The sequence below is a fragment of the Pistacia vera genome, unplaced genomic scaffold, assembly GCF_008641045.1.
Source record: "Pistacia vera cultivar Batoury unplaced genomic scaffold, PisVer_v2 Contig749, whole genome shotgun sequence".
Lineage (NCBI taxonomy): Eukaryota > Viridiplantae > Streptophyta > Magnoliopsida > Sapindales > Anacardiaceae > Pistacia > Pistacia vera.
In genome coordinates this window covers 236,160-263,894 of record NW_022196611.1, presented here as the reverse complement: position 1 = coordinate 263,894, position 27,735 = coordinate 236,160, and the positions used below count along the sequence as shown (strand labels likewise).

Genomic DNA, 27,735 nt, shown 5'->3' with positions numbered 1-27,735 from the left:
CAATTTATCAGTTTAGGCTTTAGGGATTTCTGTGACATATGCGGGATCAAGCTAAGCTTCTCTACCCCCAGCAACCACGGCCAGGCTGAATCATCAAATAAAACCATCATACAGACTTTGAAAAAGCGCTCGTAGAAAGCCAAGGGTGCATGGACAAATGAACTACCAGGAGTCCTTTGGTCGTATCAAACTACAACTCACTCATCAACGGGCAAAACTCCTTTCTCCCTCGCATATGGATATGAGGCAATCATTCCAGCTGAAATATTGGTTCCTTTGGCCAAACCCCAATGGGCAAACGAGGAAATCAACAACCAGAACCTTTGCCAGAACTTGGACACCGTCAACGAGCTACGCAAGCAAGCGAACATCCACAACGTAGTCTATCAGTAGCAGGCCGCTCGATACTATAACCTCAATATCAGGATCAAAACTTTCAAAACAGGCAACTGGGTCCTCCGTAAGGTCTTTCAAAATACTAGGGAGATCAACTCGGGCAAGCTCGGCCCTACCTGGGAGGGTCTCTACAAAATCACCAAAGAAGCAGGGAAGAGCGCCTACCGACTCCAAACTCCCAAAGGTAAAGACATAAGTAACAATTGGAATGTAGTCCACCTCAAACGCTACTACTTTTAGGTGAACTCATTCGTCTACATGTTTGTTTTCTTTTTGTTTTTATTTAAAAAAAGGGATGAGTGGGCCTATCTACCTCATTCACAGACAGTCGGCCTCATGGCCTAAATTCAATGAAATATTATTCAGCAATTTACACCTTCAGTCGGCCCTACCCGATTCATGAGTTTTTCCACCTTCGATCGGCCTTTCCCGATCCACGAGTTTACACCTTCAAATCGGCCCTACCCAATTCACGAGTTTACACCTTCGAATCGCCCCTACCTGACTCATGAGTTTACACCTTTGAATCACCCCTACCCGATTCACGAGTTTACACTTTCGATCAGCCCTGCCCGATTCACGAGTTTACACCTTCGAATCGACCGTGTCTGATTCACGAATTTACACCTTCGAATCAGCCCTGCCCGATTCAAGAATTTACACCTTCGAATCGACCCTGCCCGATTCACGAGTTTGCACCTTCGAATCGGCCTTGCCCGATTCATGAGTTTTCACACCTTCGATCGGCCTAGTCCGATTCATGAGTTTACACCTTCGATCAGCCCTACCCGATTCGTAAAGCTACACACTTAGTCGGCCTAAACCGATTGAAGGGTTCTTGCACCTCAAAATTGACAAGTCATTGACCCAACCCAATAGAGAGTCCACACGACTCAACCACTTGGCCACACCAAAATCATAACATAAGCATGCGGTTCAACCCCTTGTGCATCTACGAACAAACAAGCAATCAACTCATTCACCCATAAGGAAAGCATCAAAAACAAGTATAATATAGAAGAAGCCTCAAGCAGCCGAGTTCCAAGTACAATGTGAGGCACACACGCCAGGAAAGGGCATCGCAGGCCCCAAAAATACATGAGCAAAAAAAAAAAAAAAAAAGCTAAGTCTCACTGGTGCGAGTCGTCTCACCTATCTCCAACTCGATCACTCTATCACCAGCCCTGGCACTCATCCCTACAGCCTAGTCACTCACATCCTCAATAGTCGATGGCCTTGGTTGGCTAGCAGAATCGAGCACTTGCTCATCAATTTGCTCCTCCGTATGCTCAACGACACCTTCCTCCTCCATCATCTCCCGCATGAGTTGGATGTCTTCATCCAGGTTCCAGTGAGAGGTGTTCTCGGCCTTGTACTTAAGCATGAGCTCTCCCCTGGCCCTAATGATAGCATCATCGGCAATGTTTAGGCACTGCTCATTTAGGGACTCAACCTTTGCAGTCTTCTCGGCTAGCTCCCTCCTTAGCCGCTCTAGCCCACCCTCGGCCTCCCTCAGATGTTGCTGGCTCTCCTGTTTGGCCTTCTGGGCTGCCGCCTCTCTCTGGCGCAAACTAGTATTCGCTTTGGACACATCCTGTATCCTCTTCTCTTGCACCACGATGGACTTCCTCAAATGCAAGCTACTCGTGAACGCTTACATAACGAAAAAATTTGATCAGTATACAACCACGATAAACATAGTAAAGAAAAAACTCCTGCCCATACCTGGAAAGCACAGGATACCCCTTAATCAACGATCGCGATCGCACCCATTTGGTTCATATGGGTCTCGTACTCTAGGAATAGGAATGAGTCCGCTAACTAGGTCATGGAAGCCGTATCAGAATAGGTCGATGTGGAAGCCGAAATCTTAAAGGTAATCATCTCAGTATCCTCATCCAAGACCGTGGTCTGTGATGATCTGCCTCCGGTGGGAGGCTGACGACTTGGTGGAGTCGCTACCACATCTTCCGCTCTTCTCTCCTCTCTGGCCGAGGATTCCCTCTTCCGCTTTTCCCGATGCCTAGCGATAGACTCGCTCGCACTAGGGACGGTCAGTTTCTTCATTAATCTTTTTGCAATCACAAACTCTCCAACGGTTAATGGGTTCAACCTCGACTTACCATAAGTGGTATGATTGTAGTAGCGAGTTAGAAGCATATTCCAAGTCTACTTCAATGAAGGGAAGGGGATACCTCGCTTAATCGCTCTTACTCCAACAGGTGGCTCATCCTAAGGTTAGCTTCCTCCAACACCACTCGTCAGTCCCTCTGCGCTTTGGGAATGGCTAGAACCTTCTATGTCTGCACGTCCAAGCCGTCCCCACTCTGCCCAGCCCGATTGAATTCAAGCTCTGCAAAGAAGAAACACAATAAGATTTAGTAATCAAAGTGCAAGACAAAGACAAAGTTTTTCACCAGTGGCTCGCCAAGTGCTTGGAATCTCGCCCTAGCCTCTCTCCACGAACTCTGCCTCACCCCTCACAAAAAAGTACCAATCCTTCCAATTCTTGTCACTCGACCAAAGGTCGGTTACCATGTGAGACCGATCATGCCTGAGGTTGATTAGATATTGACCTTTCTCCTTGTCATTTTCCTTTAGGAAATACGAATACAACAACTCATACAGCCCAAATATCACCTCGTTCCGCACGTGAAGGACTTCCAGTGCGATCAACAACCTTTAACCGTTCAGCATAATCTGGGACGGGGCAGTCATGAAATGGTTCAACACCTCCCAGAGAAGGCGAGGAATGGGAAACCTCAGCCTATCGTGAAACCATTTCTCGTACACATTCACCCAACCTTTTGCTTCCCAGTCGACCCGCTAGTACGATCGCGGTGCCCTCGATCGAATCCAAAATGTGATACATCATCTGGATCTGCCACACGTCATTATCCTTAAGCACGAGCGGATAATCCTGGCTTAGAATCCCACTGTCGGGCTGACTCGACTCGTCCTCAGGCCCCTACCGGATGAGGATGGACTACCAACTCCTTTGGAGTCTTCTCCTCAGCCCCACTCAAACCACTTGACCTCGACTCGGACATCCCTAAATCTATTCACTCTGCCCGACCGATCGACTGACCAACCTACTTCGTTAAAACCTTACTGCTTTATCACCGCATGTCCTGAGCGACCGACTGACCGACTCCCCTTCAAACTCAATTGCATAATTACCACTCGCCCCTCACCACTAACCAACCTACTCTATTCAAACCTATAACCGCTCACCCCGATCGACCTACGCAGTCCAAACCTATCACCACTCACCCAAGCTGACCAACTCCCTTAGAAACCTAGTACTCACTGATCACCGCTCGCCCTGAATGACTGACCGACCTGCCTTCTTAGAATCAACCGTTGCCTGATTGGTGCTCGCCCTAAACCACCGTGAATCGACCGTACCTTTTTCCGTTCAATTGGAATTTCAAGCTCCGTTCAACCAGAATTTTAAGCTTCTTCAAAGCAAAACCTCTTCTCCAAATTTTTCAAAATCTTTCAAAAAGAAAACACCATCGAATCCAACTCCAAATATACCGAAACTCAACGCACACAAAAGAAAAAGAGAAAAGAAAATAAAGCAACGAACAAACAGTGCAAAAATATAGTGTTTACCATGAATGAAGCTAGAATCTACAAAAGAGAATCACCATTGCTAAAGAAAATTTGAAACGAGGGAAGGAAACAGAAGAGAAAAGGAGAAAATCGAAGAAAACTGGAGAAGAAACACGAAATGAAGATGAACAATCCACTCCCTCAATTTTATGGAAGAAGCCTAACGAAGGAAGACACATGGCGGCCCCCCATTGGTAATGGGATAGAGTGACTCTTTGTTTTACCGCCCAAAACGGAGACCAAATCACCATCGTACACGTGGAGGAGATCCGTGACACCTAGGAAATCACAATCTCTTACAAGAGCCACGCTTAATCACCCAACTTATCCAACTGAGCTAGCATATACAAGCATGCCAATCACCTGCAACAAAGGCAACGCTCCTTGGCACTTTACCTGTTCAAGAGATTCCTCAAGCTAGACGACCAGCCTAGAATTTTCAACCCTGCCTCCTGCCTCGAAACAAGCATTGGCAAAAAAGAAAGGTACCGAGCTATCCGGTCATCCCCAACGGACGAGCCGATCGCGAAGGGTATGTGAGCATGTGCATATCCCTTGGCTCGGCTTCGACCAATCCGCCCAAGGCTCCACAACTACATTAGTCCATTGTGCCCCGTTCGGCCGAAAAGCACCGAGTGGACGCACTTTCAATAGATAACTTACTCATTCACCCATTCGGCCTGGCACACCGAGCAAGTGCACCTTAAGTAGATAACTCATTCATTCACTCATTCGGTCTAAGACGATGAGCGAATGCACCCTCAGTCAATAAGTTGTTCGTTCACTCACTCGGTTTGACACTCAGATTGAAGGCACTCTCAACAGATAACGCATTCATTTTTGCACCCAGTTGGACACACCGAGCCAATATGTGTGCACGAGACGTTTCGCCCATACACTAGTCCACTCAATTCCACACATCGATTGATGACACCCCCGGGACTGGTTACACACCCCGACTCAGTGAAAGGCACCGAGTGACTCTTGACCACATGTCGCCTCCATCTGATCGGACAGTCGCACCGAAGACCTCACCAACTGCGAGCATGAACATGTCAGTAATCAATTGACCATGAAGGCTGACTGAAGATGCCGCAGGTGATTCCTACCCTCTAAGTTAAGCCCTTAACTCAGAGAGTAGGGGGCAAACTGTTAGGGCCAAAAAATGTCATTAGCCTAAATAAGGGAACACTTATGACAAAGAGGAAAGCCTAGGCCTAGTCCCGATGCGGCCCAAGCCAGAATTCCCCAGATGAGGCTCATTCAGTATGAAGTACAGTCGGTCCATACCATTTGGACCCAGGCCTCCAAATCCCAGCACACCTTCTAAGCTTATGGTCAAATTTGGAGCCCACAATCACCTACGGATCACATTCCTACGTGAACTCTAATAAGGTAGTCCACTACTACCCCAATTCCTCCAAGGGCCGTATCTGAGTCATGCTCAAACTCCCTTTCACGCCAGAATAAGGGGGCTAAAGGATACACCCCTAGGAGGAACGACTACTACGAGGACTCCCAATCCCACCAGGATTGGGGAACCATATAGTCACTATTTAAACAGAGGCCATCCCTCTCACAAAGGAGATCACATTACACCTTCAGACCCCAGAGTTCTCGCTTGAGAACTTCGCATTACAGCCGTAGTCACAGTCCCTGACTAGACTTCTAGTAACCTTTCTTCTCTTTAGCCCTTACTAAATTAGCCTCTTTCAGCGTTGCTGACTTGAGCGTCGGAGTGCCTACGGCAAACATCACCTTGATGTTTTCTGTCGCTTCACGTTTGTTTCCTTACGTGTGCAGGTGCAGCAGATCGCTAGTAGCCTCAACCTCACGAGATCAGTCCCTCCTTCTGTACAGGTAGATTTTTACGTCTACATAATGCAGTATAGCAATTAAGCGAAGTAAAATTTTAGAAAAACAAAGCATTCGTCAAAGCTCCAGAGGGCTTCAAACAATGACGACGACGCAACAAGACATACTAAGCTAAAACAAAATAGCAAGTTGGATGCCAATCAGATGCAGATGGAAGCGAGTGGATACAATATACTAGTCAGATAACAACACACAACACTCTTTGATCTTTTGAGATTTTTTTTTTCAATCTCTACAAAGACCTTTGCAAGCAATTTCGGCACCTTCGACAAGTACAACCAGGTTCTTTTCATGTCAATGATTTCAAAATTGAGCCTAGAAATGTCATGTTACAAATCATTTTAAAACACATCATATGAGCACTCAAATGTGATATATTAATAAGAAGTTAATCATTCTAGAAAACACAGTCATATGTGTGATAAATTCACAAGAAAGCCTCAGATTTTTTGCCCGAGCACAAGCAAAACAACAATGGANACAGATTTACATTCACATATCCATGCATAAACATGCTAAGTAATTGGAAAGATAAGGGCTGTTGCATTTTCTCCAACACATAATTCTGCAAGAGGCATATTTATAAATCTGTGTTTTAATTCTGCAAGAGGCAAAACAAAGCCATATGTATAAATCTGTACATATGCATTTCCCATTTTCAAAGTGTTTTAAATCTGTACTACTCATCAAGTGTATAAATCTGTACATATTTATAAATCTGTACATATGCACATAAAGATGCCAAGAAATGATTTTGATAACCACATAGGATAGGAGTTTCACTTTGATGAGGCAAAGTCAAATTTTGGGATTCTGTTTAGGCTTTTGTATTTTTGAAAAATTAGTGCCTTTGCTTGTAACAACCGTTTGGGGGAAGCAATAACTTGAAGGACAGAATGACTCTGATTGAATCAGACCCAAATAGCTTTTTCAAAGAGTCTTTCTTTTCTTTAATTCCAGATACCCAAATAGCTTTCTTGCATCCTCCAAATGCATAATAATTTAATGAGGATTAAGAGACAAGACTTTGGAATGACCCAAACTAAACCATAACTTTAAAGCTACAGAATATTGAAGAAACAAAAGATTATAGTTTCCTACTTCCTTCCTACACTTAAACACTTTAGTTTGGAGAAAGATATATAAATCACAAGCCATCTTGATTGAATCACATCTATTGTATTGAGCTTTCTCATGAGTTAATAGCCAAGACAGAAGTTGAACTTTAGATGAAACTTTTGCCTTCCTTCTAAGCTCTAAAAGTGGAAATTATGGCAAGAAGCATCATTGATTGACCAAATAAAGTATGTTCAAAGTAAAATACTCTGATGGTTCTAGATTTCATGCTTTATGTTCCTCTTTCATATCATCTAGATGATGTTCTCTATTTGAGGCAGAAGGGTTGTTAACTATCTTCATCATCTTTCAAGTCTAGAAAATTCAAAATTCNTAAATATCCAAAACAAAAAAAAATGCGATTAGATAAAGACACATACCACTTTTTCCATAACTAGCCATTACTTTCAAGAGGCCACTAAGGTCAACACATCCATAATCATTCCACCCATGTTTAAAAACTTTTTCAAGACATTCATATCATGTAGCAAACAAAAATGGTAAACTCCAAATGCAATAGAACAATTATAATATTAGCTTATCAGATGTCAGATAAACAATAACAACAAACTGATGCACATCATATTGTCATATAAAGGAACATGAATTAGATTAACTCTTTGAACTTTTGAACATTACTAATTTAGACATACATACTTTAAGATTGGCCTTTAAGGTGTCTTTGTTACATTATATTGCACAACATTAAAACTTTAATATCACATGACCCAGTTCTAAAGACATGTATCGACCTCACAATACAATCCATGTATATCTATGTAAAATTGACAACCTAATGCTTTTCATTAGAGTAGGACAAAGTTTGTATTGGTAACCTTAGAATTGACAATAAATTGTCTTTCGTCATACAAGGATGGAGATGTAAACTCTAAGATACGTGTATCAATCTTATAATACATGCACTATTTATGTAAAACTTACACAACAATAGAGAATCGAATTTACTGTAGAATGTGTTTGAATTTATAGTTCACACTTTGCTGTCTTTCATAAGAGTAAAATGAAAGATGCAAATCTGGACACACGTATCGACCACATAATAAATGCACTATTTAAGTACGACTTATGCGATGACAATGAATGAACCTATGACAGAACTATGAGTCTAAATTCACAGTTCACACTTTCAGAGTCTCCTCTTTTTAACTAGTGAATGAACCTACGACAAAACCAGGAGTCTAAATTTTATAGTTCATAGTTTAAGAAACTCCTTTTTAACCAGTGAAAAACAAATGAAGAACGAGTCAAGAGCATGGAGCAACTTAGGAAACTAAAAGTGTAGTAAAAACGTAGGTAGAAATGTTGGCTCCAGCCAACAAGATAATTAGGCAAAGAGATTTGGTGGAACTAACGCGTTTTAAGCAGCCAACTACTACTTTAATCACATGATTTAGATAAAGCAGATTGATTATATGTATTAATATATTTGTCTGCTATGCACATAGAGAGCTAATCTGCCATTATAAAATCTATAAACAAACCATCACAAGTTTAATATAATTAAGCAACACCATCTTTATCTAACCAATTAGAGACAAGTGTGCAGGTAGACTTAACAAAACGGGTGGATGGATCGAGTACAGGTCGGGTCAAACGGGTACGGGTCGAAATATATGAGTCCAAAATATTGGACCTGTGCCCTATCCTATATGGGTATGGGTGAACCCACGGGTGAACCCGTTTTTTCTCTCTCTAGATTTTAGTTTTTACAGTTTCACCCCTAATAGTTTTCAATTATGACAGTTACACCCCCAAAATTCCTACAATTTTAATTTTTTACATTTACACCACCTAAATCAACTACTCTAAATTCAATTTTTAGAATATAAACAAATAGGAACCAAAATAAACAAATAACACATAAACAAACAATAACATATAATACAAAATTACAAATATCAACAAAAATAAACAAATACAAAACCACTAATACACAATTACACATAAACAAACAAAATAAGCCAATAAACTATAAATACCAACTAAAATAAACAAATACATAATCCAATATTCAACAAAAAACATTCTTAGGACAGCAAATGTTCATCCCACAGTGGGCGTGATAGAGTCTCTTGATCCCACAGTCTCGAGACTAGTTAATGGCACATCAAGATCATCATCCGAATCATCATTCACTTCATCATCTACAAAACANTATCCATTACACGTTTCAAGTTTTTCTCATGTGGATGCCCCAATCTAGCATGCCAAAGCTTAGTAATTCTAACTTTTACATCAGAGTTTTCTGTTGGCATACAATCAGCTTGACTAACTAATGCTCCAAAATTATTATTAAAACTACCAGCTTCCTTATTACAAACTGAAGAACTGATTCCACTAATTCTAGTACTAGCTAATGACTTATTTCCTATAGCACATTCTGATGAAACAGCAGCACCAGCAGATGCATTATTTCCTATAGCATATTCTGATGAAACAGTAGCACCAGCAGATGCTTTATTGTAGTCAGAGGAAGATGGAGATACACCTTTCTGAATGGAGGAGGAAATGAAGGCAGAACCAACAGTAGGGAGTCCTAATTGCAACTGATAATGCATGTAACACATATAAGCAAACTTTTTTTCTTTTGGAAATTACAATCCTTCAAAGCAACTTATACTGAATTCTTAGCTACCAGTATGAGCAGAATTCAGTAAGGACAGAAATTATTTTTCTAACCTGAGCTGCTAGGGTTGTTCCATCCTTGAAACTAGCTTTCCCAATCCCTACTAGGGTATTGACCCTTTTACTAGTTGGATCCAGCTTCTTGATCTGAAATTTCACCCAAAAAGAGATGAAAATCAAGAAGTTAGCTTTGATAATTCACATTAATTTTATTAGTTATGTTATCAACTCCTAACAGGAGCCCCCAAGTAATGCATCATAAGCATTCATGAAGCTTTAAATTTATCATCAGAACATTCAATAAATGTCGGCAGGGTAGAATGATTTAAACATCTTTAATATTTTCATCTATTAGCTAATTACCTTGTGATTGCAGCTATCTGCAAAATACACAAAAGACAGCTAGTGGATGTTGAAGGACTTCAAATCCTGTTCCATCATGGTCTCCAAACTGTAAATCATACATTATAAGGAGAAAAAGACAAAATGACATAAACTAAATATGAACTGTAAGTCTTCTCCAATTTTTGTAAAAAAAAAAAAAAAAAATTATTTGAGACCAAAGTATTTTTCCAAGATGAAGCAGGCTTCATAATTTTTAAATTGAATTACCTTCAACAAATTGTCTGAGAAAAATGGATCACCACCAACTAGCAGTCTTGATCCTCCTGTTTTTAGACTGAATGCTCGTATGGAGCTACTCTCACTATCCACAACATAAATTTCTGTGAAATATACAAATAAGCATCAATTTGAAACTTCAGATATGATAACAGAAACATTTAGACTACTATAAAATGGTTGAGAATATGAAATATGTCAAAATATCCCAGCATATATTACCAGGAGATAATGAAATTCCGGACGGTTGTGCAAATGATGTAGTTGTAGAGCTACCTCAACAAAAAATCAGTACATCAATGCCAAATTTCCAGGAGAATCATACCAGTGGAAAACATAAATATAAATGAATAAAAAATTGAAGTTAAGACAAATAATGCTGTAGTATAACACAGATGTATTTGATGAGTGCAAACAAATAGATAGACATAACTATGTCGACCTTTCAGGAGCTATAAACATTTAACAGGGTAGTCGCCATCCGAACTGAGGTTCTGCCCTTTCTCAATACAAGCTCATCCAAGTTCAGCCTAGACTTCAAACTGATCAAACTTTTCTTTATCAGCTTTAAATTTTTTTCTTTCTTATCAACTTAAAGGTTCCAATTTGGAGCACAAATATCCAAAAAGATTTTATATGTGAAGTACGAAGATGTAAAAGAAAAAAGAATCAACTAATCACTTTACTGATTCTTTGAATTACCTTGATCCATTCAAGTTCCTTTCATAACCATAGCCACTAAAAGCTTTAGTAACTCCATCAAGTGTATTGTGTTCCCACATCTGATGTTGGCCAGCCATTGCAATGTAAACCTTCTCATTTACTGGCTCAAAACAGACATCCCTTGGAGAATTGAGGAGCTGAAATAAATGAAATAAATTTTTTACATATCAAGAAAGATGTCAATTCAGTAAAAAAAGGGGCCAAATTTCTTTATATGAACACTAAGAACGCAACCAAAATATGCATCATTAATTCATGTTATCTAATCTTGCCTGAGAGCTTCCCTTGTCTCCCCCTTGGTAGTCAGAGCCTTTGGTTCCATTTCCAGCAAGAGTTTGCACCTTTTCATTAACAAAATCAATCTCCCTATAATACATGCATTGAAACTATTGAAACCTTTTCATGAAAGATTATGAAGATGATGCTAGTAATGTAATTCCTTTGTGACCTTATCTTGAGGATTAAAATCAAAACGTCTGAACATAGTTTTCTATTCTTTTCTGTCTGAGAAAACCATAGTAACGCTTGGGGAACTATGCAAAATGTAACACAACGCCAGTAAAAAAAACAAGGTCACCTTACTGCAAAATCAGAAATAGAGCCTAAAAAGGCTTTGAAACAATTTAAGGATAGTTTTGAACCCGCGATGTACCTCAAAGCGTGGTTTTCAATATTTGCAACATAAAGGTGTAAGTAAACGATCTAACCCATAACTGCAGAAAACAAACACAAAAACAGCAATCGATTCCTTTTCAAACCAAGATCAGGGTACATATATAGATAATATGTTAAATAAAAAATCTGCAGTAATATGAACGATCAGAGTAAAGATTAGAGTTCATACAAACGTTTGGAGCCTTCTTTAAACTTGTCTCTGATTGGGTTCGCTACTGATTTAAAATAGAATTGAACCAACGGTAATCTACACGAAGATAACTCGAAGACTTAAAAGGAATTTGCTAGATCCTCTTTAGCTTCAAGAACCAAATCAAAAATCAAAGAGACTTTGATTCAATGACCAAGGGTGCGCATGAGATGCAGAGAGAAAGTGGGAGAGAGGGCTGCCTCCTTTCAATGATTGAATGATCACACAAAAATGAATTCTCTCATATAAAATCACAAAACTCATCATGTGAAACCCTATTTCAATGAGGAATAGGCTTGGGCTCCAACCTAAACAGCCCCTATATCCAAACACTCCCAATCATGATATTTTATTTTAATTATTATTATTCCAATTAAACTCAATTAATATATTTATAAAATATATTAACATTAAATAATAATAACAATTCATTTAAATATATGCGTATATATATTTAAATATAATCTCACTTATTTAATTTTAACATCAAATTAAATATAGGCAACAACCTCATCAAATTAAATATAGGCAACAACCTCAGCAAATTTAATTGCACTGTGAGATTACCAAAATACCCTTTCGCCCTAAAAGATGAAAATGCCTCTTGCACAAACTGATTCTTAAATTATCTTCTATATGTGTGACCTGCAGGCTTATCATCATACTGACAGTGAGTAGTATCGCGATTAACATCAATTAATCGTCTCACTACATAGTAACCACGATTGGCCTCTAGCAAGGTATCATGGTCACTCGATGATTCGGATTCGGATTCAGTGAAGTAGCTACCTGTCAACGATATGGTTACCATGCAATCAAATTCTTTCATCATCTATTATCTCATCGAGACTGAGGTACAGAAATAGTGTCAACCTCAGTTACACTCAATATGTTTGTATTCAGTTATTGGACCAATGACCAGAATAATAAATTAGATTTAGCAACAACTCAATCCCAATATGGCCACAGTTTTAGTGTCATTGTCATTTACTGAATTGCGCTGTCAGATAACTTCTCCCCATACCCAGGAGTGATGAATCCTCTGTCGATCCGCCATAGTCTTGATACACTCCTCGATGCAGCCAATCACTATCGTATTGACAGCTCTGAATAGAACTGCATTGGGATAGTGTCAAACTACACCAATCGGTGCACAAGGCACTCCGGTGATCTCAAGTCTAAGGATCACATGCACCACCATTCTTTAGAGGATTTATTCCATAGACATTAGGGTTACCATCTATATAGAATCCTCTGGTGGATCAGTCCAGTGAACTTGCCTACAACAAGCACCCATGTGTTGTACTAGGTTGTTAGCAAATAGCCTTGAAAAGTGAGATCAATCACTGTCTTTCAACAGGGTCGTTCAACACTATGATAGTCTTACCGTATTATTTGTGCCCTTGGTCAGAATAATACTGAGGCTACAGACATTTCTAGAATGACCACCATATATGCTCATAGGGTTCTCACTATCAAGATTTGAAACACTTGATACCCTCGTCACGGTTCTACAATTCTAAGGACATATATCAATACATATAGATATGATTTATACAATATAGAATAAATTGTCTTTTATTGATCAATGAACATTATTACAAATAGTCAATTCTACAATAATTGATTGGCTCTAGGGCAATTACTCTAACAAAATGATGTTTTCCTTTGCGTTGTAAGTCGTGCCCTAGAGAATCATGTGACCACAATGATACTACTCAGTACTAATTCATCCGCACAAAAATTGAACCATGAGATAACAAAGCTTGAAATGCATGTTTCTATTCATTTATATTGATTATAACTGGAGGTGTTAACTTAATCATTACTTGAGGATGATTAAAGGTGGCCATGGCCTCCTTGAAGGATCCATCACGTAGACCTTCCTCTCTTGAGCTACTGATTTGGACCATAAAATTCCCATCTAAATCAGTTACCACCTGAAGTTTAGATGTGACAAGACAGTTAAATAACAATCCAAGTATTTAACCATGCTATTCATTACTGGATAAGGAAATATTGGATTTATATACACTGATTATATGCTATTCATTACATGGTGGATTATCATGAGTATTGAGTAGTGCTTACAAACATGTAATCTAAGTACCATCATCAATCTTTAAATATGCAAGAACAATTTGAAGCTACATATTGTTGCAGTATAAGCATATATAAGAATTCTTAAATTCTTAGGATTTCAGATGCTTCTAACTACCAAATTCTAAGGTTTACCAAGAGAAATATACATATAAAATACAAATCTGCAAGTGTATATTTGTTTAGAGAGAGAAAGAAAGAACACCTACTATTCTGTTGTGGTTGTTGTCCAAAATGAAGAGCCCGTTGTTGGGGATATCAATCGCCAGCTTACCAGGAAACTTCAAAGGAGATGTGAGTAAAAAAGGATCATTATCTTTCTCCAAAGACACGGGAAGTGGTGTATAGTCAAGGAGTTTCTTCTCACCATAAAATAGAAGAGCTGCCTCAACTAAATCATCAAGATCCTTAGGAAAAAAGAAAAACTTTTTCAGTTTTCTTTCTTATACTGTACCATTTGCTAGCAAGTTTAAGTTATTAGTGAAAGATAGATGCATGGAGAATCAAGCATATCATACTATAACAAGTATAGTCATAGTTTAAAAAAAAAAAAAAATTCTATCAAATTGAAATAAGTAAGGTAGAACATGTTACCTTAAGCCCTTAGCAACCTTGGAGACTCTTAATTTCAAGAGAAATTAAGCAAAAGAGTATCCACACCAAGGGAAGAAGAAATTTGACCAAGAGGGAGATTTAGGGTTCTTAGAGATTTTNCAAAGATGAGATAAGAAACTGGAAGCCATTTAAAGATTGATACAACACCTGAGGTGCTAGTATATAATAAGAAGCATAGGAAGAAGCAGTAAAGGATTAATTGTGATAAAAAGGCAGCTAACATGTGAAGAGAGGAAAAAGTGGAGTGGACATGTGGCAACAGGAGAATGGTGGATTGTTGAATTCTGTTAGGAAAAGGGAGTGACTAAAAGGACCAGCAGAAGATGGAGTAAGGGTATCTGAAGAGAATATAGTGAAGGGGAGGTAGCTGGCCCTCGAAATCCAGTGTATTAGTTTTCCATCGTTATTGTTTGATGAATTTCTTGTTATTCTTATGTTGGGATATAATCAATCTGAATGAGTGTAATGCTTAATAACTCACGGTAGTTATATAGATTGGTGATTCTTGATGCTTACATTGAATTGTTTGAATATACAACATGTCACAAAAATTCGCAAATTCGAAGGGATCCTCCAGCCTTGTTGAAATACACAGACCACAGTTCTCTAGTGGATTAAGTCAATCAGCAAATTCAAACCCGTAACGGTATCTTACTTGAACTTAAGGAGAATTTGAACAAAGCTCAAAACCGCATAAAGAGTTATGCCAATGAAAAGAGGAGGGATGTCCAGTTTGAGGTGGCAGAACTGCCTATCTTAAGCTCCAGCCATACCGTCTGAAATCCCTAGCTCCCCATTGCAATGAAAAGCTAAGACCAAGGTTTTATGGCCCTTTTCAAGTCCTTGAGAAAATTGGACCAACAACTTACAGGTTAGAACTGTTGGATACTGCCTATATCCATAATGTGTTTCATGTGTCCCAACTCAAGAAAACTATTTTTCCACCACCAAACATGCAGCCTCCCCCAGATTCATTAAATAAAGACCTGGTTTTGGTAGTCGAGCTTGAAGAGGTGCTTAAGATCAGAAGGTTACTCAATGGTCAAAAGAAAGTCCTCATTAAGTGGAAGTGGTTGCCTCACCATGAGAATACTTGGGAAGAGTATACAGCCCTGAACATGTAGTTTCCTTCTTTCCACCTTGAGGACAAGGTGACTCTTCTTCGGGATGGTATTGTGTAACACGAGGTGCTGGTATATAATAATAAGCATAGGAAGAAGCAATAGAGGATTAATTGAGATAAAAAGGCAACTAATGTGTGAAGAGAAGAAAAAGTGGAGTGGACAGGTGGCGAAAGGAGAATGGTGGATGGTTGAATTCTGTTAGGAAAAGGGAGTGAATAAAAGGAGTAGCAGAAGATGGAGAAAGGGTATCTGAAGAGAATATAGTGAAGGGAAGGTAGCTGGCCCTCGAAGTCCAGCGTATTAGTTTTCCATTGTTATTGTTTGATTAATTTCCTGTTATTCTTGTGTTGGGATATAATCAATCTGAATGAGTGTAATGCTTAACAACTCACTGTAGTTATATAGATTGGTGATTCTTGATGTTTACATTGAATTGTTTGAATACATTCCGGTGATTAATATTTTGTGTGTGGTTGAGTAAAAGAATCTGCGTAGGTTCGCATCAAAGACCAAACAGAAAATATCAGACATGCAGACAATCTTTTGGTCCAAATTAATAATCAGCTAGCCTAGGTCCAGTTTAATAATGGGCTCACCTAATTAATGATGGCATCACAAACCAGATATTTAACTCAAGTTACTAAACAATACTCAAGGAGAAAAGATGAGAAAGATAAAGAATAAATATCATTTTAAATTAGTTATGTAACAAGACAATCTTTTGGTCCAAAATAATAATCAGCTAGCCTTAGTCCAGTTTAATAATGGGCTCACTTAATTAATGATGGCATCACAAACCAGATATTTAACTCAAGTTACTAAACAATACTCAAGGAAAAAAGATGAGAAAGACAAAAGAATAAATATCATTTTAAATTAGTTATGTGACAAGACAACTTTGCAATGAACAGTTCAAAGAAAGAGCTGAAATTAAACCTCATACATGTAACTTGACCAAAACTCTCCGAGGGTTCTGCATGGCATCAACTAGCGATCTTCCCAAGCTAAAACAGACATGAGCTAAGCCATATTAAAAGTGATGCATCCTACTGAAACAGTTAGACTTCCTCATTATTTATTTATTTTTTCATTCCAAAGGATAGAAACATAAAAGAGACAAAAAGACTCCACGAAAGTTACAAAATACACAATAGGTCCGTCTAAGGCACATTTGATTAATGAATGTAAGAGGGTAGCTTTTGGTATTTTCCACACTAGAAATTTAAGTTCCCATTCGCATAGAAATGACCAGAAAAAACAATTCTCTTATAGTTCCCCAAATCTAATGTGTTTCTGTTCGCAAAAACAGGTTCAAGTAGAATATGTATTATGCAAAAATGCTAAGTTCACTTCTTCTTCCAAGGATGAATGAAAACATGGATTATCAATTCCAAAGTAAAAATTAACTTGAATTGGTTGGAAAAACATGGCTAAACTGACCAATTAAATAGACACCAAAAATATAGATGCTGAGTTACTGCACAAGGATGAAACATGTGATGCTGAAAAAGACCTCTCCTCATTAAATGATACCTTTCGTTCAATTAAAGTTCTCGATCCTTGCAGTCTAATGCCTCAAATCGTGGATCACTGCCCCATTTCTTTCTGAATGTTTGATTTTCAGTGTTGTGGTCAATATCCTGAAAATGAAAATATGCTCAATAAACCACCTCCAGCCCGCAATCTTATATTTATACAACTTAGTAATAATTGCTATTAAAGTAAACATTAGCAAAATAAGAAAACACTTGAATTCAATATAAGCTCTGAAACCTCTAATGCTTCTTCAAGTAACTGCTTGAATCCCTCTATTACAGCCTTCTGAGCTACTCATTTTTCATTACGTTCCTCCTCAGCGCGTGTCTTAACATGGTGTTCAAACAAGGCCCTCCTTTCCAATTGACTTGGGGTGGCCTAAAAAAGAAAATGCCTTTCCCAATCAACAAAGCAGCAAAGGATAGAAGTAGAAAATGCTATGGAAAACATTAATACCGTGGTTGTCAAAAATTAACATATGATACAACAAGAACAATATGTACCAACTTAAGAACTATAAAAACGAACAAGGACCAACTTAAGCAAAAGTATTTCACAAGCAAGTATTGATGGTGAGACAAAACAAACCTCATATATAAACACAGTCAACTCATCACAAGTGAGCAACTTACATTAGCCTACTAAGCCAAACTTATCATGGTAATATTAAAGCATGAACAACCAACCCACGCGCAACTTACATTGACCAAACAAATCAACAGCCATGTAGGTTGGGTTGCATGACATTAAAACATGAAGAACTAAACCAAACAATAAGTTGGGTTTTTCGAATTCTCTTTTAGGGTTAAGTTTACCAAAAGCAGTCTATTCGATAAGTAATAACCTAAAGACACACGTTCGAGCCTGGGTTTTTAGAGCTTACTAAGCTCGAGCTCAAGTTTGAGCTCGGTACATTTATCACGAGCCGAGTTGGAATATCGAGGTGTCCGGCTCGATCGGCTCTGATAGGATTGCCTCTTAAAGGAAGACAAAAATATTTTATAGGCAAATTCTTAATATCACATCCAAAGCTACTAACCAATGATGCAACATTGCTTTTTTGATATAAAACAATAAGTTACATTAGTCAAAAGAGAGAAGTAGAAAGTAGACTAGATATCTACTAAGGCGTGAGATCACCCTGTGGTAAAAGGCCTCTAATTCTCAAACAAAATATAAAAAATCTTTAGACTCGGCAAACCTTAAAACGAGGATCAAATACTATCTTTGGCAGTTCCTTCTCCCATTTTGAGAATGGAGCCACTCCTCTTTCCTTAAGCATTTCCTGTGAAATTTTTATTGGCATGTTAAACAATTAGTTAATGAAACTAGCATTTCTCACAAGCTACATTTGAAGTTGCATCAAAAAAGAATATTAACAACAGTAGCAGACAATATCATTTAATACAATAATAGAATGATCCATCACATTCAAACATAAATTAGTTCTCTTTATATTAGAAAACTGTATCTTTGAAAGTAATATCAATCCCAAATCTCCTTTGCTTCCTCACTCAATTATAACAAGTTATCCACCTCCTTTTGTTTCATGAAACCATGTTCATATTAATGTGAGCTCCAAGCCATTAAACACAGCCCATTATAATTCTTCAATTGCACATCAATATCATAGCCATGCAATTGAAGTTAACAATTAATAATCAATTTAGCCAAAATCAAATAGATCGTCATTCAATAAAATACTACAAAAGGATTACACATTGAATCACTTTATCAAATAAATTGCTAAAATGCAAAAGTAATTAGTGACTAAGCTCTTACCAGTACCCATGAAAGGGACAAAGTCCTCCACTGTAACTTCATATCCCATTTCGACAAAAACATAGACACCAGCCCTTCTAGAAGGCTCCTCACCAATTGATATATCAAATAACCACTGAAAAGAAGAAGATCGATATAATTACTTGAACACCCGAGTTGGGGACCCCAACCATTACGTTCTCGTGTAGTGCATCAGTGGCGAGCTTGCACTTGAATAGATTGGGTGGGCGTGGGGGCAGCAGACTCATAATCTTGGAAGATGCCGGAGAAGGTGGAAGAAGTGAGTTCAGATATGACGGTGGAACGTTTTCTTTGGATGATCTTTGCTTCCGCAATGACTTTAATTTTGAATTGGGGTTTGGAGACGATGAAAATGGCGACTCACATGAGTGGGTCTCTCTCAAGATTGTGTTTCTTGGCTGCATGAAGTGCTTCATTCCGATAATCAGTAAACTATAGAGAGAGAAGAGAGAGTAGGGTTTGTTAATTTGGGCAAGATTGCTAAGATTGAGACCGTCGGAGACAGGAAGAGGGGAGGAGAGAGAAATGTAGCCGTTAGAGAGGGGTACAAGAGGATGAGAGTTGATTGCTTATTCACATTGAAAAAGGGACGGAAAGTGAGGAACGGAAAAAGGGTAAAGTTGTTTTGAAAGAAGACGATTTTAATTGATTTACAAGCAAGGAAATGATGATCTTGAGCTCGGAAACATTTAATTTAAGTAGTGCACGTGTGCACTGGACACGTGTATCCCACACGAATTAGTGCTCAACGGCACATCACACTGTTCGATCTGAAGCCTCATTCCACATGCCACACACAATTATTCCTCAACGATCTCTTTATACATAGAAAACCAACACAAAACTTCTCTTCGATTAGCCAATCAACCAAATGTCTCCACTTTCCTTCACCAAAACTTCTTCATCTTTTATCATCATTTCTGAAGACTAAAATTCTAGAGAAAATCAGAGCAGCAATATTGCTATTAATTTCCCTGTTGCTATAAAATGTTTAACAACCGAAAAAAAAAAACTTCCAAATCCTACTAATTTGACAATGAAACTTTAACTGTTCATTCTTTCAATATTAAAATATCAAAATCACTAACCGTCTATTCTGCAACTTGATGTTGACTACTAACATAAATTTCAGTCCCCAAGCCTATTGATGGCCAGTGCCTCTTTACAACTTCTGTACCAAGATCCTTGTAGAAGTAAAGTGATTGAGATAATCTTCCAACATCAAGCTCCCAGGTTCACTCTTCGTTGGGTATTCGTAGTCGCCCCAAACCTGGTGTGGTAGAATCTTTAGGATTTCCTGAGGTTGAGGATTGCTAAATGCATCACAAAGATTGAATGGCTCCTCATGATACTCAGCATTTCATAGAGAACAGTAAACATGATGAGCATCATACGGGAAGTTTTCCACATCTATTCGATCATCAGGTTTGCACCAGGAATATCCTACTTCAGGATTTATAATCACCTCACTATAACGAGTAACATATGACGTCACATTCCGATCACAAGGCTGGCCACTGTTCTTCCAACAGCTTCTGTCTGTGAAAAACAATTAATTAATTAATTGTAAAAACCACATTACAATGTAACGAAAGAAAGAAACAGAGACAGAGACATGCAAGCCATTCTCGGTGGCCTTGAGGGCAGAGCCTCCTTATTGAGAACCTTTGAAGTAGTAAGGAGAGATTTGAGAGAGAGAGGAATTGGAGAGATTTGAAGAAATATAACATTGGAGAAGATCAAATAAGATAATATTGCCGTTCTAATGTTTTTTGAAATTTGAAAATATTCAAATAAATCTCCTCTTTCTATCCAAAAAAAAAAAAATTGTATTTATCTCTCATCCTACAGTCAAATAATCAAAGAAACATTTGCCCATGAGTGGTTCTTGACAATCTCCAGAGAAAGACGACTGTGCTCAATGGACAGCATTGGTGGAGAACCAGATTTATTAACCCCTTGCTAGAGACAATCCTTTTTGCCCAGAACCAATCACCAGGCCATCTTTAAAACACATTGATGGGTTTCATCACCTTCCAGCCCAACGCAAGATGAGCCCAACAAGCCTCCACCCACATCCAAAGATTTTGAAGAGCAACAAAAGGCCCCTTTGCAAGCTCATGATCCATCTTTTAGCCTAGCCCACCAAAAATAACACACCTCGGCCCAAAAATTTCAGGCTTTCCCTGACTTGGATCTGAGATATCAAGACCTGGTCCTTTCTTCATCTTCCTCAACCTTACACAACCCCAATTTTGCATTCCTCCACCATCATCTCTGACATTTCCAGAAGGAGGGCTACCAGATCGATCTCGCCCATTCTCCTCATCAACAACCGTTACGTGACTGCTAAAAGTTAGGCCATCATCGAACCTAGTAGCAATATCCAAATCCGATGGCACCACCACAATTCTAGGATCGGATTTCCAATAAGTAACAACTTTCTTTGCATTGGAATACATTTGAGGTATAGGCTGACGCAGCAAAGAGCAACATTCCTAATCTGGAATATTTCTCCTCTACTTCCCGATGTTTTTCTAGGCTTAATATGCTATTTGTTTACTATTATTTCATTTCTTCATTCATTTGATTTTTTACGGAAATGGAATGGTGGAATTAGAAGCAATAGACGACCAATATTTTAGCTAATAGAAGAGAAGGGAAGAGGATTGTAGTGAGACAACGGAAAAAAGGGTTAGAGAGACAGGAAGTTTAAGAGTAGTAAAGTTTTAGTCTAGTGATGAGTTAGGCCCTTTAGGTCCTTTAGATGTTAAGTTCTTGTGTTTCCTTCTTTTATTTTTTGCATTCTTTTTCTTGTTCTTCCTTTTAAATGTTTAAGTTTTAGATTTGGTAATGCCAAATGTCTTATCTCCCATGGAAAAGTAGTACATCTAGTGAACAATTTAATGCTTTTGCTATGGCTTCCCATGACTTATAATAATAAAAGAATTTATATTGTACTATGATATTTGAGGAAAATGAATTCTTGATCAAAGCGCCCACAGCAGGAAAGTAGCCAGGAGACACAGCACCCACTGCAAAAAGAAAGTAGCCAGCCTACCAAAATGGATTACCCCATCTCAAAGCAACCCTCAACCCCTCCACTTGCTTGCACCTTCTCCAGCCCAACAACCAAAATAACCACCCAGCCAACCCAACACAAGCAACAACCACAGCCAAGTGTGAGGCTCACTCGCCAATCACACAAACACCATGAGGGATACTCCTTCTTCATAAAATCAGACTAGCTCCGGTATAAGAATCACCTTTTTGCTGCTTTAGAGACTTTTTACTAGAGATGTTACGACCGTTCACGATAACAACTGAATCCTCTTTAGCGCCAACATGCTTTTTACTTTTATCTTTACGAGTAACTCCCTTTGACTGTAAAAAGAGCAAAATATGTTTTGTTATTATTAAGATATATTATTAAAATAGGTATTGTTGATTAACGTTGACCACCGTTGATTGTCAACCTACTAACATTCGAATAATTTTAAATTTATGAATAAATTATTAAATTATTTATTTAAATTTTTTTGTACATATATGAAGGTTTTTTTTTTTTTTTTTTTTTTTTTTTTTTTTTTTTTTTTTTTTTTTTTTTTTAATGTAGTATAGCAATTGAGCAAAGCAAAATTTTGAAAAACAAAGCATTCGTCGAAGCTCCGAGGACTTCAAACAATGAGACGACCAACAAGACGTACTAAGCTAAAACAAAATAGCAAGTTGGATGCGAATCAAATGCAGATGGAAGCTAGTGGATACAAGATACAAGTCAGATAACAACCCACAACACTCTTTGACCTTTTGAGGGTTTTTTCAAGCTCTACAAAGACCTTTGCAAGCAATTTTGACACCTTCGACAGGTACAACCAGGTTCTTTTCCTGTCAATGATTTCAAAATTGAGCCTAGAAATGTCATGTTACAAATCAATTTAAAACACATCATATGAGCACTCAAATGTGAAAAATTAATAAGAAGTTAATCATTCTAAAAAACACAGTCATATGTGTGATAAATTCACAAGAAAGCCTCAGATTTTTTGCCCAAGCACAAGCAAAACAACAATGGATCAATTCTTAATTTGATCGGCATTCTTGCCTCCTTGTTTATTTGATATTTATTTTTGAGAGCTACTTTTTGATGCAGGCTAATTAATAGTATCCTAAAACCTTACTTGGATCCAAGGGCTTCCCTGATAATGAAGTTTTCAAATGTAAATCGATAAGTAATGTAATCTTTAATTGACTATATAAGGAAGTCACATCATTTAATAGCCCTACCAATCACGATAATAACATAAAAGAAAATAATCAAACATTCGTATTGGTCCAATACAGTATGTTAAAAGGATTTGGAAAATTGACGCAATAGCATACATGTAGTAGTGGCAGATCAGGACCACTACATGGATTTTGTACACATGAAGCTTTTAACTCAAAATTTAGCTTAATCTGGTTAGAGATTTTGCAGCTATAGCCAACAGATGACAGGAAGTCAGCGTTATTACTGTAGGGTGCTTCGATCTCACATCTGGGTTGCTAAACATTTCAGGTATCCAAAAAAGGGATCTTTTCCATTATGGCACCAAATATGTGACTAAATATGTGTACAACAAGGGAAGAACAACCTCTTACCAGCCTCTTACACATTTACAGTAGAAATTTTTTGGTTCTTACAAACCAGTTATATCAACCTCAAAAATTATCCATCAGCATCTTGGTTCCTGCTTCAGTTGGATCCCTGTTGGCGAGCCAAGAATCATTGACTGAAAGGAACACAAATGTAAAATTAGTTCCCATGAGCAATTTGTAATATTGCAATTTCAATTTATCAGGGCAGTTATTAGTCCATCTATTCATTATCGCTCTATGCTTGTCAACTGGTGTATGATGAGAAAAACCAATTTCTACTAATGCATTAATCCCAAGTTCAAAGAAAATAGCTTAAAATAATTATCATTCATCTTACCTAAATGCATTTCATCCAATGTCCAAATGAATAATTGCAACCAGGTTCATAAAATATAGAGTAGGGTATTCCACATGCCAAAAGTTCTTAGACCAGGTTTAGTTCATAACAGAAATGATTGAGAAAATATCAAACAAATGGTAATATGAATATAGCAAAATTCCCAAAGAAGATTAGGTTAGAAGAACTACAAAATGTGAAAATGACACAGTTAAAAGTTAAATGAAAATATTAGTTTGACCAATAATAAACAAAATCTTGTAGTTTAGAGAAAAATTACAAATTGAGATTGCCAAAAGGATTTTGATTGACACCGAGAAAATTCCAAAAATTCATGTGGAAGTATAGCCCTAAATTGATTATTACAATATCAGTTAGAAGATTGTTGAACTAGGGTTTTTCTATTTCCATAATTTAATTTGTTCCCCTTCCTTGCTTTCAAATGGAAGCTACTATCTTGGATGAAATAGCCACTAACAACCCTAAGATATTAAACTCTGAACCTGCTGCCCCGTTAACACAAAACAAACTAATTGTCATAATTCATAGCCGTTAAATTTAACTCCCTTGATGTAGATGCAAGAGAGCCTAAACCAAGAAGAAACATGAATCATTTAAGATCAATCTTTTTGGAAGACCATTGCTTTTTAAAGGATCTAAGCCTAAAATTATTTGCTCAACAATGGAGGCCACATAATGCATGGTATCTCGATCCTTCTAGAGATCCATTTCAATAGCGAGTAAGATAAGAGGAAAGGAAAGTCTAGCGTTGGGTAGGGGATGTTTGTTGCAACCTTAGTTATGTAATCTTTCATCCAACCTAAGTTTGTCCCTTCACCTCAAAGGAAAATTGTTTGATAGGTTTGGATTAGCATCTATGCCCTCAGAATTGAACACTGAAATCCTAAGTTTCTAAAAGTATTTCAAGAAATCAAGGATGTATTCGAACTATCCAAAATTCCGATCTTAATAACAATGGGTCTGATGTTATCATATCTAGGTCACATCCAAAAAAAATAAATAAAAAATTCTAATGACTTGATCCTTATCTGTTGACTTGTCCACGCAAACCTCACAATGAGAGTTCTTTATTGGTATATTCAGGGAATAGGCAATTCCAACTTCAGGACAATAACAGTCTTATAGCCATCCATGATGGGCAAAACAAAACTTGACTTCTATATTAATTTTGAAAGCACTCCAAGACCGGATGCTCTTTTTCAATTTTGTTCGAATATCATGGGAGTTAATGAGCATTCTTGCGTTAGACAATTTTTTTTTCTTTTTTTTTTTTAATTTGATGGACTATCCAAACATGAACTTTAATTTTTAAGTGCTTATTCTTAAGAGTTCTAACGTGAATTCTATCCCACCATATCTGTTAGTTGCACTAGTTAACTTCCTATTAAAAATCATCCGAATTTTGGCTAATAGAATGTGTGTGAAACTTTGGAGGTCTTTAGATAAAGGGGATAAATTAACTAATTAGGTAATGATTTACTCCATGAAAAAAAGAATATAGTTTCTTACAGATTTTGTGAAGGTGATAAAATGCATCTCTATTTTCCCCGTCCTTGTTCACTTACCCATCTCTATGGCCTAGTCTATATGCATTATTCAATTTATTCATTCATTTGTCTTCAAGTTATGGATTTCTTAAATTATATCAAATGATGCAGACATAGCATTTGTTTAATTTTTTGGTGATTGTAAATCATAACTAATTAAGGTTTTTCAATGGGGGGTCCTTAGTATCCAATCAGCCCGAGCTGGGAGGTTTGTAATATGTAGCTTCTACTATAAGATTGACATTAATGAAGTTGTGTTACGTTTGGGTGTGATATTGATTGGTTTTTAATTGAGATTGTCACAAGATGTTTGCTGGTTAGAGAGAGCTGGAAGAAAAAAAGAAGTGATGGAGAAGGCAGACTACTTGTAGGCATTGTCTTTGTTCTGCTTTTGGCTGTCTATTTTTTTTATTGTGTTGAACTATTTCCTAGCCAATTTGTTCATCATTATTGGTTGTTTACTGAATATAAATAGAGCTCCATCTTTTTGCTTGTTTTCTTTGCTGTTGGTTGTTATTGTTACATTGGTGTGTTTGACTAATGGAAGGTTCCTATATATCAGTGTGATATTGATTAGTTGCTATTTCTTTTGGCTGTCTTTTTGAGTTGTTGCATTGAACTGATTAGTTTTTAATTTGGTTGACGGTTATTGTAAAATTTAGTTTCAGGTCATAGCACACCTTGAAGATCCTCAACTTTTTGCATCACAGGAAGTAGCATTATTCCAAGTAGTAGTTTTACCATCTTGGTTACCCAGGATAGCTCCTATTCAATGCATTTTTCTCTATGTATATATTACTGATCACATTTTGCAATATGTATATTGAATCAAAATTCTAACAGTGTCAATGATGTTTTCAGCCAACCTTTTGTTCTACCCCTTTTTAAACTGCTAGTTTTAACTATGCATTATTGAAGAGATTTGTATGGAATTCCAAATTCCGTTTGCTTTCTATTAAGTAAAATGCATTGTGATTCTGCAATCTGGATCTTTAACGGGTTAAATTGACAAAATTAATGCAATATAATTTTAGCTTAGTTTGCAACACTTACGGAGACAAAATGGTAATTGCATATATCTCAAAATTTCAAATTCTCAACAGTTATTCACTACAAACATTAGGGACAAATTTGTTATCTTTTTACACATTGTTGGGGATATTAATTTTGTTATAAAAAGATGTGTATATAGGTAATTGACTATATTGACTTCACATATAATAATTAAAAAAATTTAAATTCAAACAATCAAGGGTATTTTCATCTCTAAAGTGAATTATCACTGTTTTTTACGAAAACTGTTAACGAAATTATTGCTTTGAGCACTAAAATAGTATTTTAAAAGTTTGAGGAGGGGAAAGTGTCATTGCACCATTTTTTCTGTGAGAAAAGTTCATTAACTCTTCCGTTAATACCCAAAATCCATCTCATTTTCTCAATCCGCGTTCAACGAGTTACCGAGAGCTAAGGTCAAAGGGGTTTTGCAGATTAGAAGCCAGTAGATCGAATGATGGTGACCGAATCGTTTGTAAATGATTCAAATGTAAATTATATGTTTTTTTTTGAATTATAATTTAAAAATTATTTAATAATAGTTGATTGATTTCAATCTAATTATTTAAGAGAATTTAATTAAAAATAATTATTATATATATAGGAAGATTCCATAACTCCTATTTTTTAACCGACATATTTAAACATAAATTTTTGTTATTAGATTAAACCAAAATAGATGGTCAAGATAAAGAGTGAGTGAAATTAATATTTTCCAATATTCATGATATTAAGTTACATAAATATATTATCTTAAAACTTGTATTATATTACCAACTATAACCTTATTTCCTTTTATAATATTGGTTTGTATAATGTATAAGTGTATATATTATATAAATGTATCTACATACGTATAATTTGTACTAGATAAAGCTCTGATCATTTATCAAAGAAAAAAGAACATATGGTTCTCATACGATTTCTTATATTTTCTTTTGGAAGAAAATGCATTAAAGAATATGTAAGTAGACATTTAAAGAATCGATATTTTCTATTTCTATTTGTTCCATTAGAAGAATCTAAAGATCTCAAAGAATCAATCTTTTTAGTTTTTATTAGCTATTGAGCCTTTTTTTAATTGATCAAAACAATGTAGTG

At 37.1% G+C, this 27,735-nt stretch overlaps 1 protein-coding gene and 1 long non-coding RNA gene across 4 annotated transcripts; both read right to left on the bottom strand.

The window, feature by feature from the left end:
- Positions 1-9,170: 9,170 nt before the first annotated feature.
- On the bottom strand, positions 9,171-14,457 carry LOC116115658 (protein SUPPRESSOR OF QUENCHING 1, chloroplastic-like). Its single transcript, XM_031401791.1, is given in 13 exon segments — positions 9,171-9,572; positions 9,706-9,798; positions 10,015-10,042; positions 10,044-10,102; positions 10,264-10,376; positions 10,495-10,544; positions 10,975-11,132; positions 11,268-11,361; positions 11,648-11,682; positions 13,518-13,547; positions 13,690-13,800; positions 14,170-14,367; positions 14,410-14,457. Coding segments are annotated over 13 exon segments (1,419 nt in total).
- A 1,309-nt stretch (positions 14,458-15,766) lies between these two features.
- Positions 15,767-17,593, bottom strand: LOC116115616. 3 transcript variants are annotated; one of them, XR_004125691.1, is made up of 3 exons: positions 17,473-17,593; positions 17,233-17,339; positions 15,767-16,748 (listed from the first exon to the last, which is right to left on the bottom strand). It is a non-coding gene; the product is annotated as an uncharacterized LOC116115616 (long non-coding RNA). The 3 variants fall into 3 exon arrangements; XR_004125692.1 differs by having other exon boundaries at positions 15,767-16,745; XR_004125690.1 differs by having other exon boundaries at positions 15,767-16,703.
- Between the last annotated feature and the right edge of the window lie 10,142 nt (positions 17,594-27,735).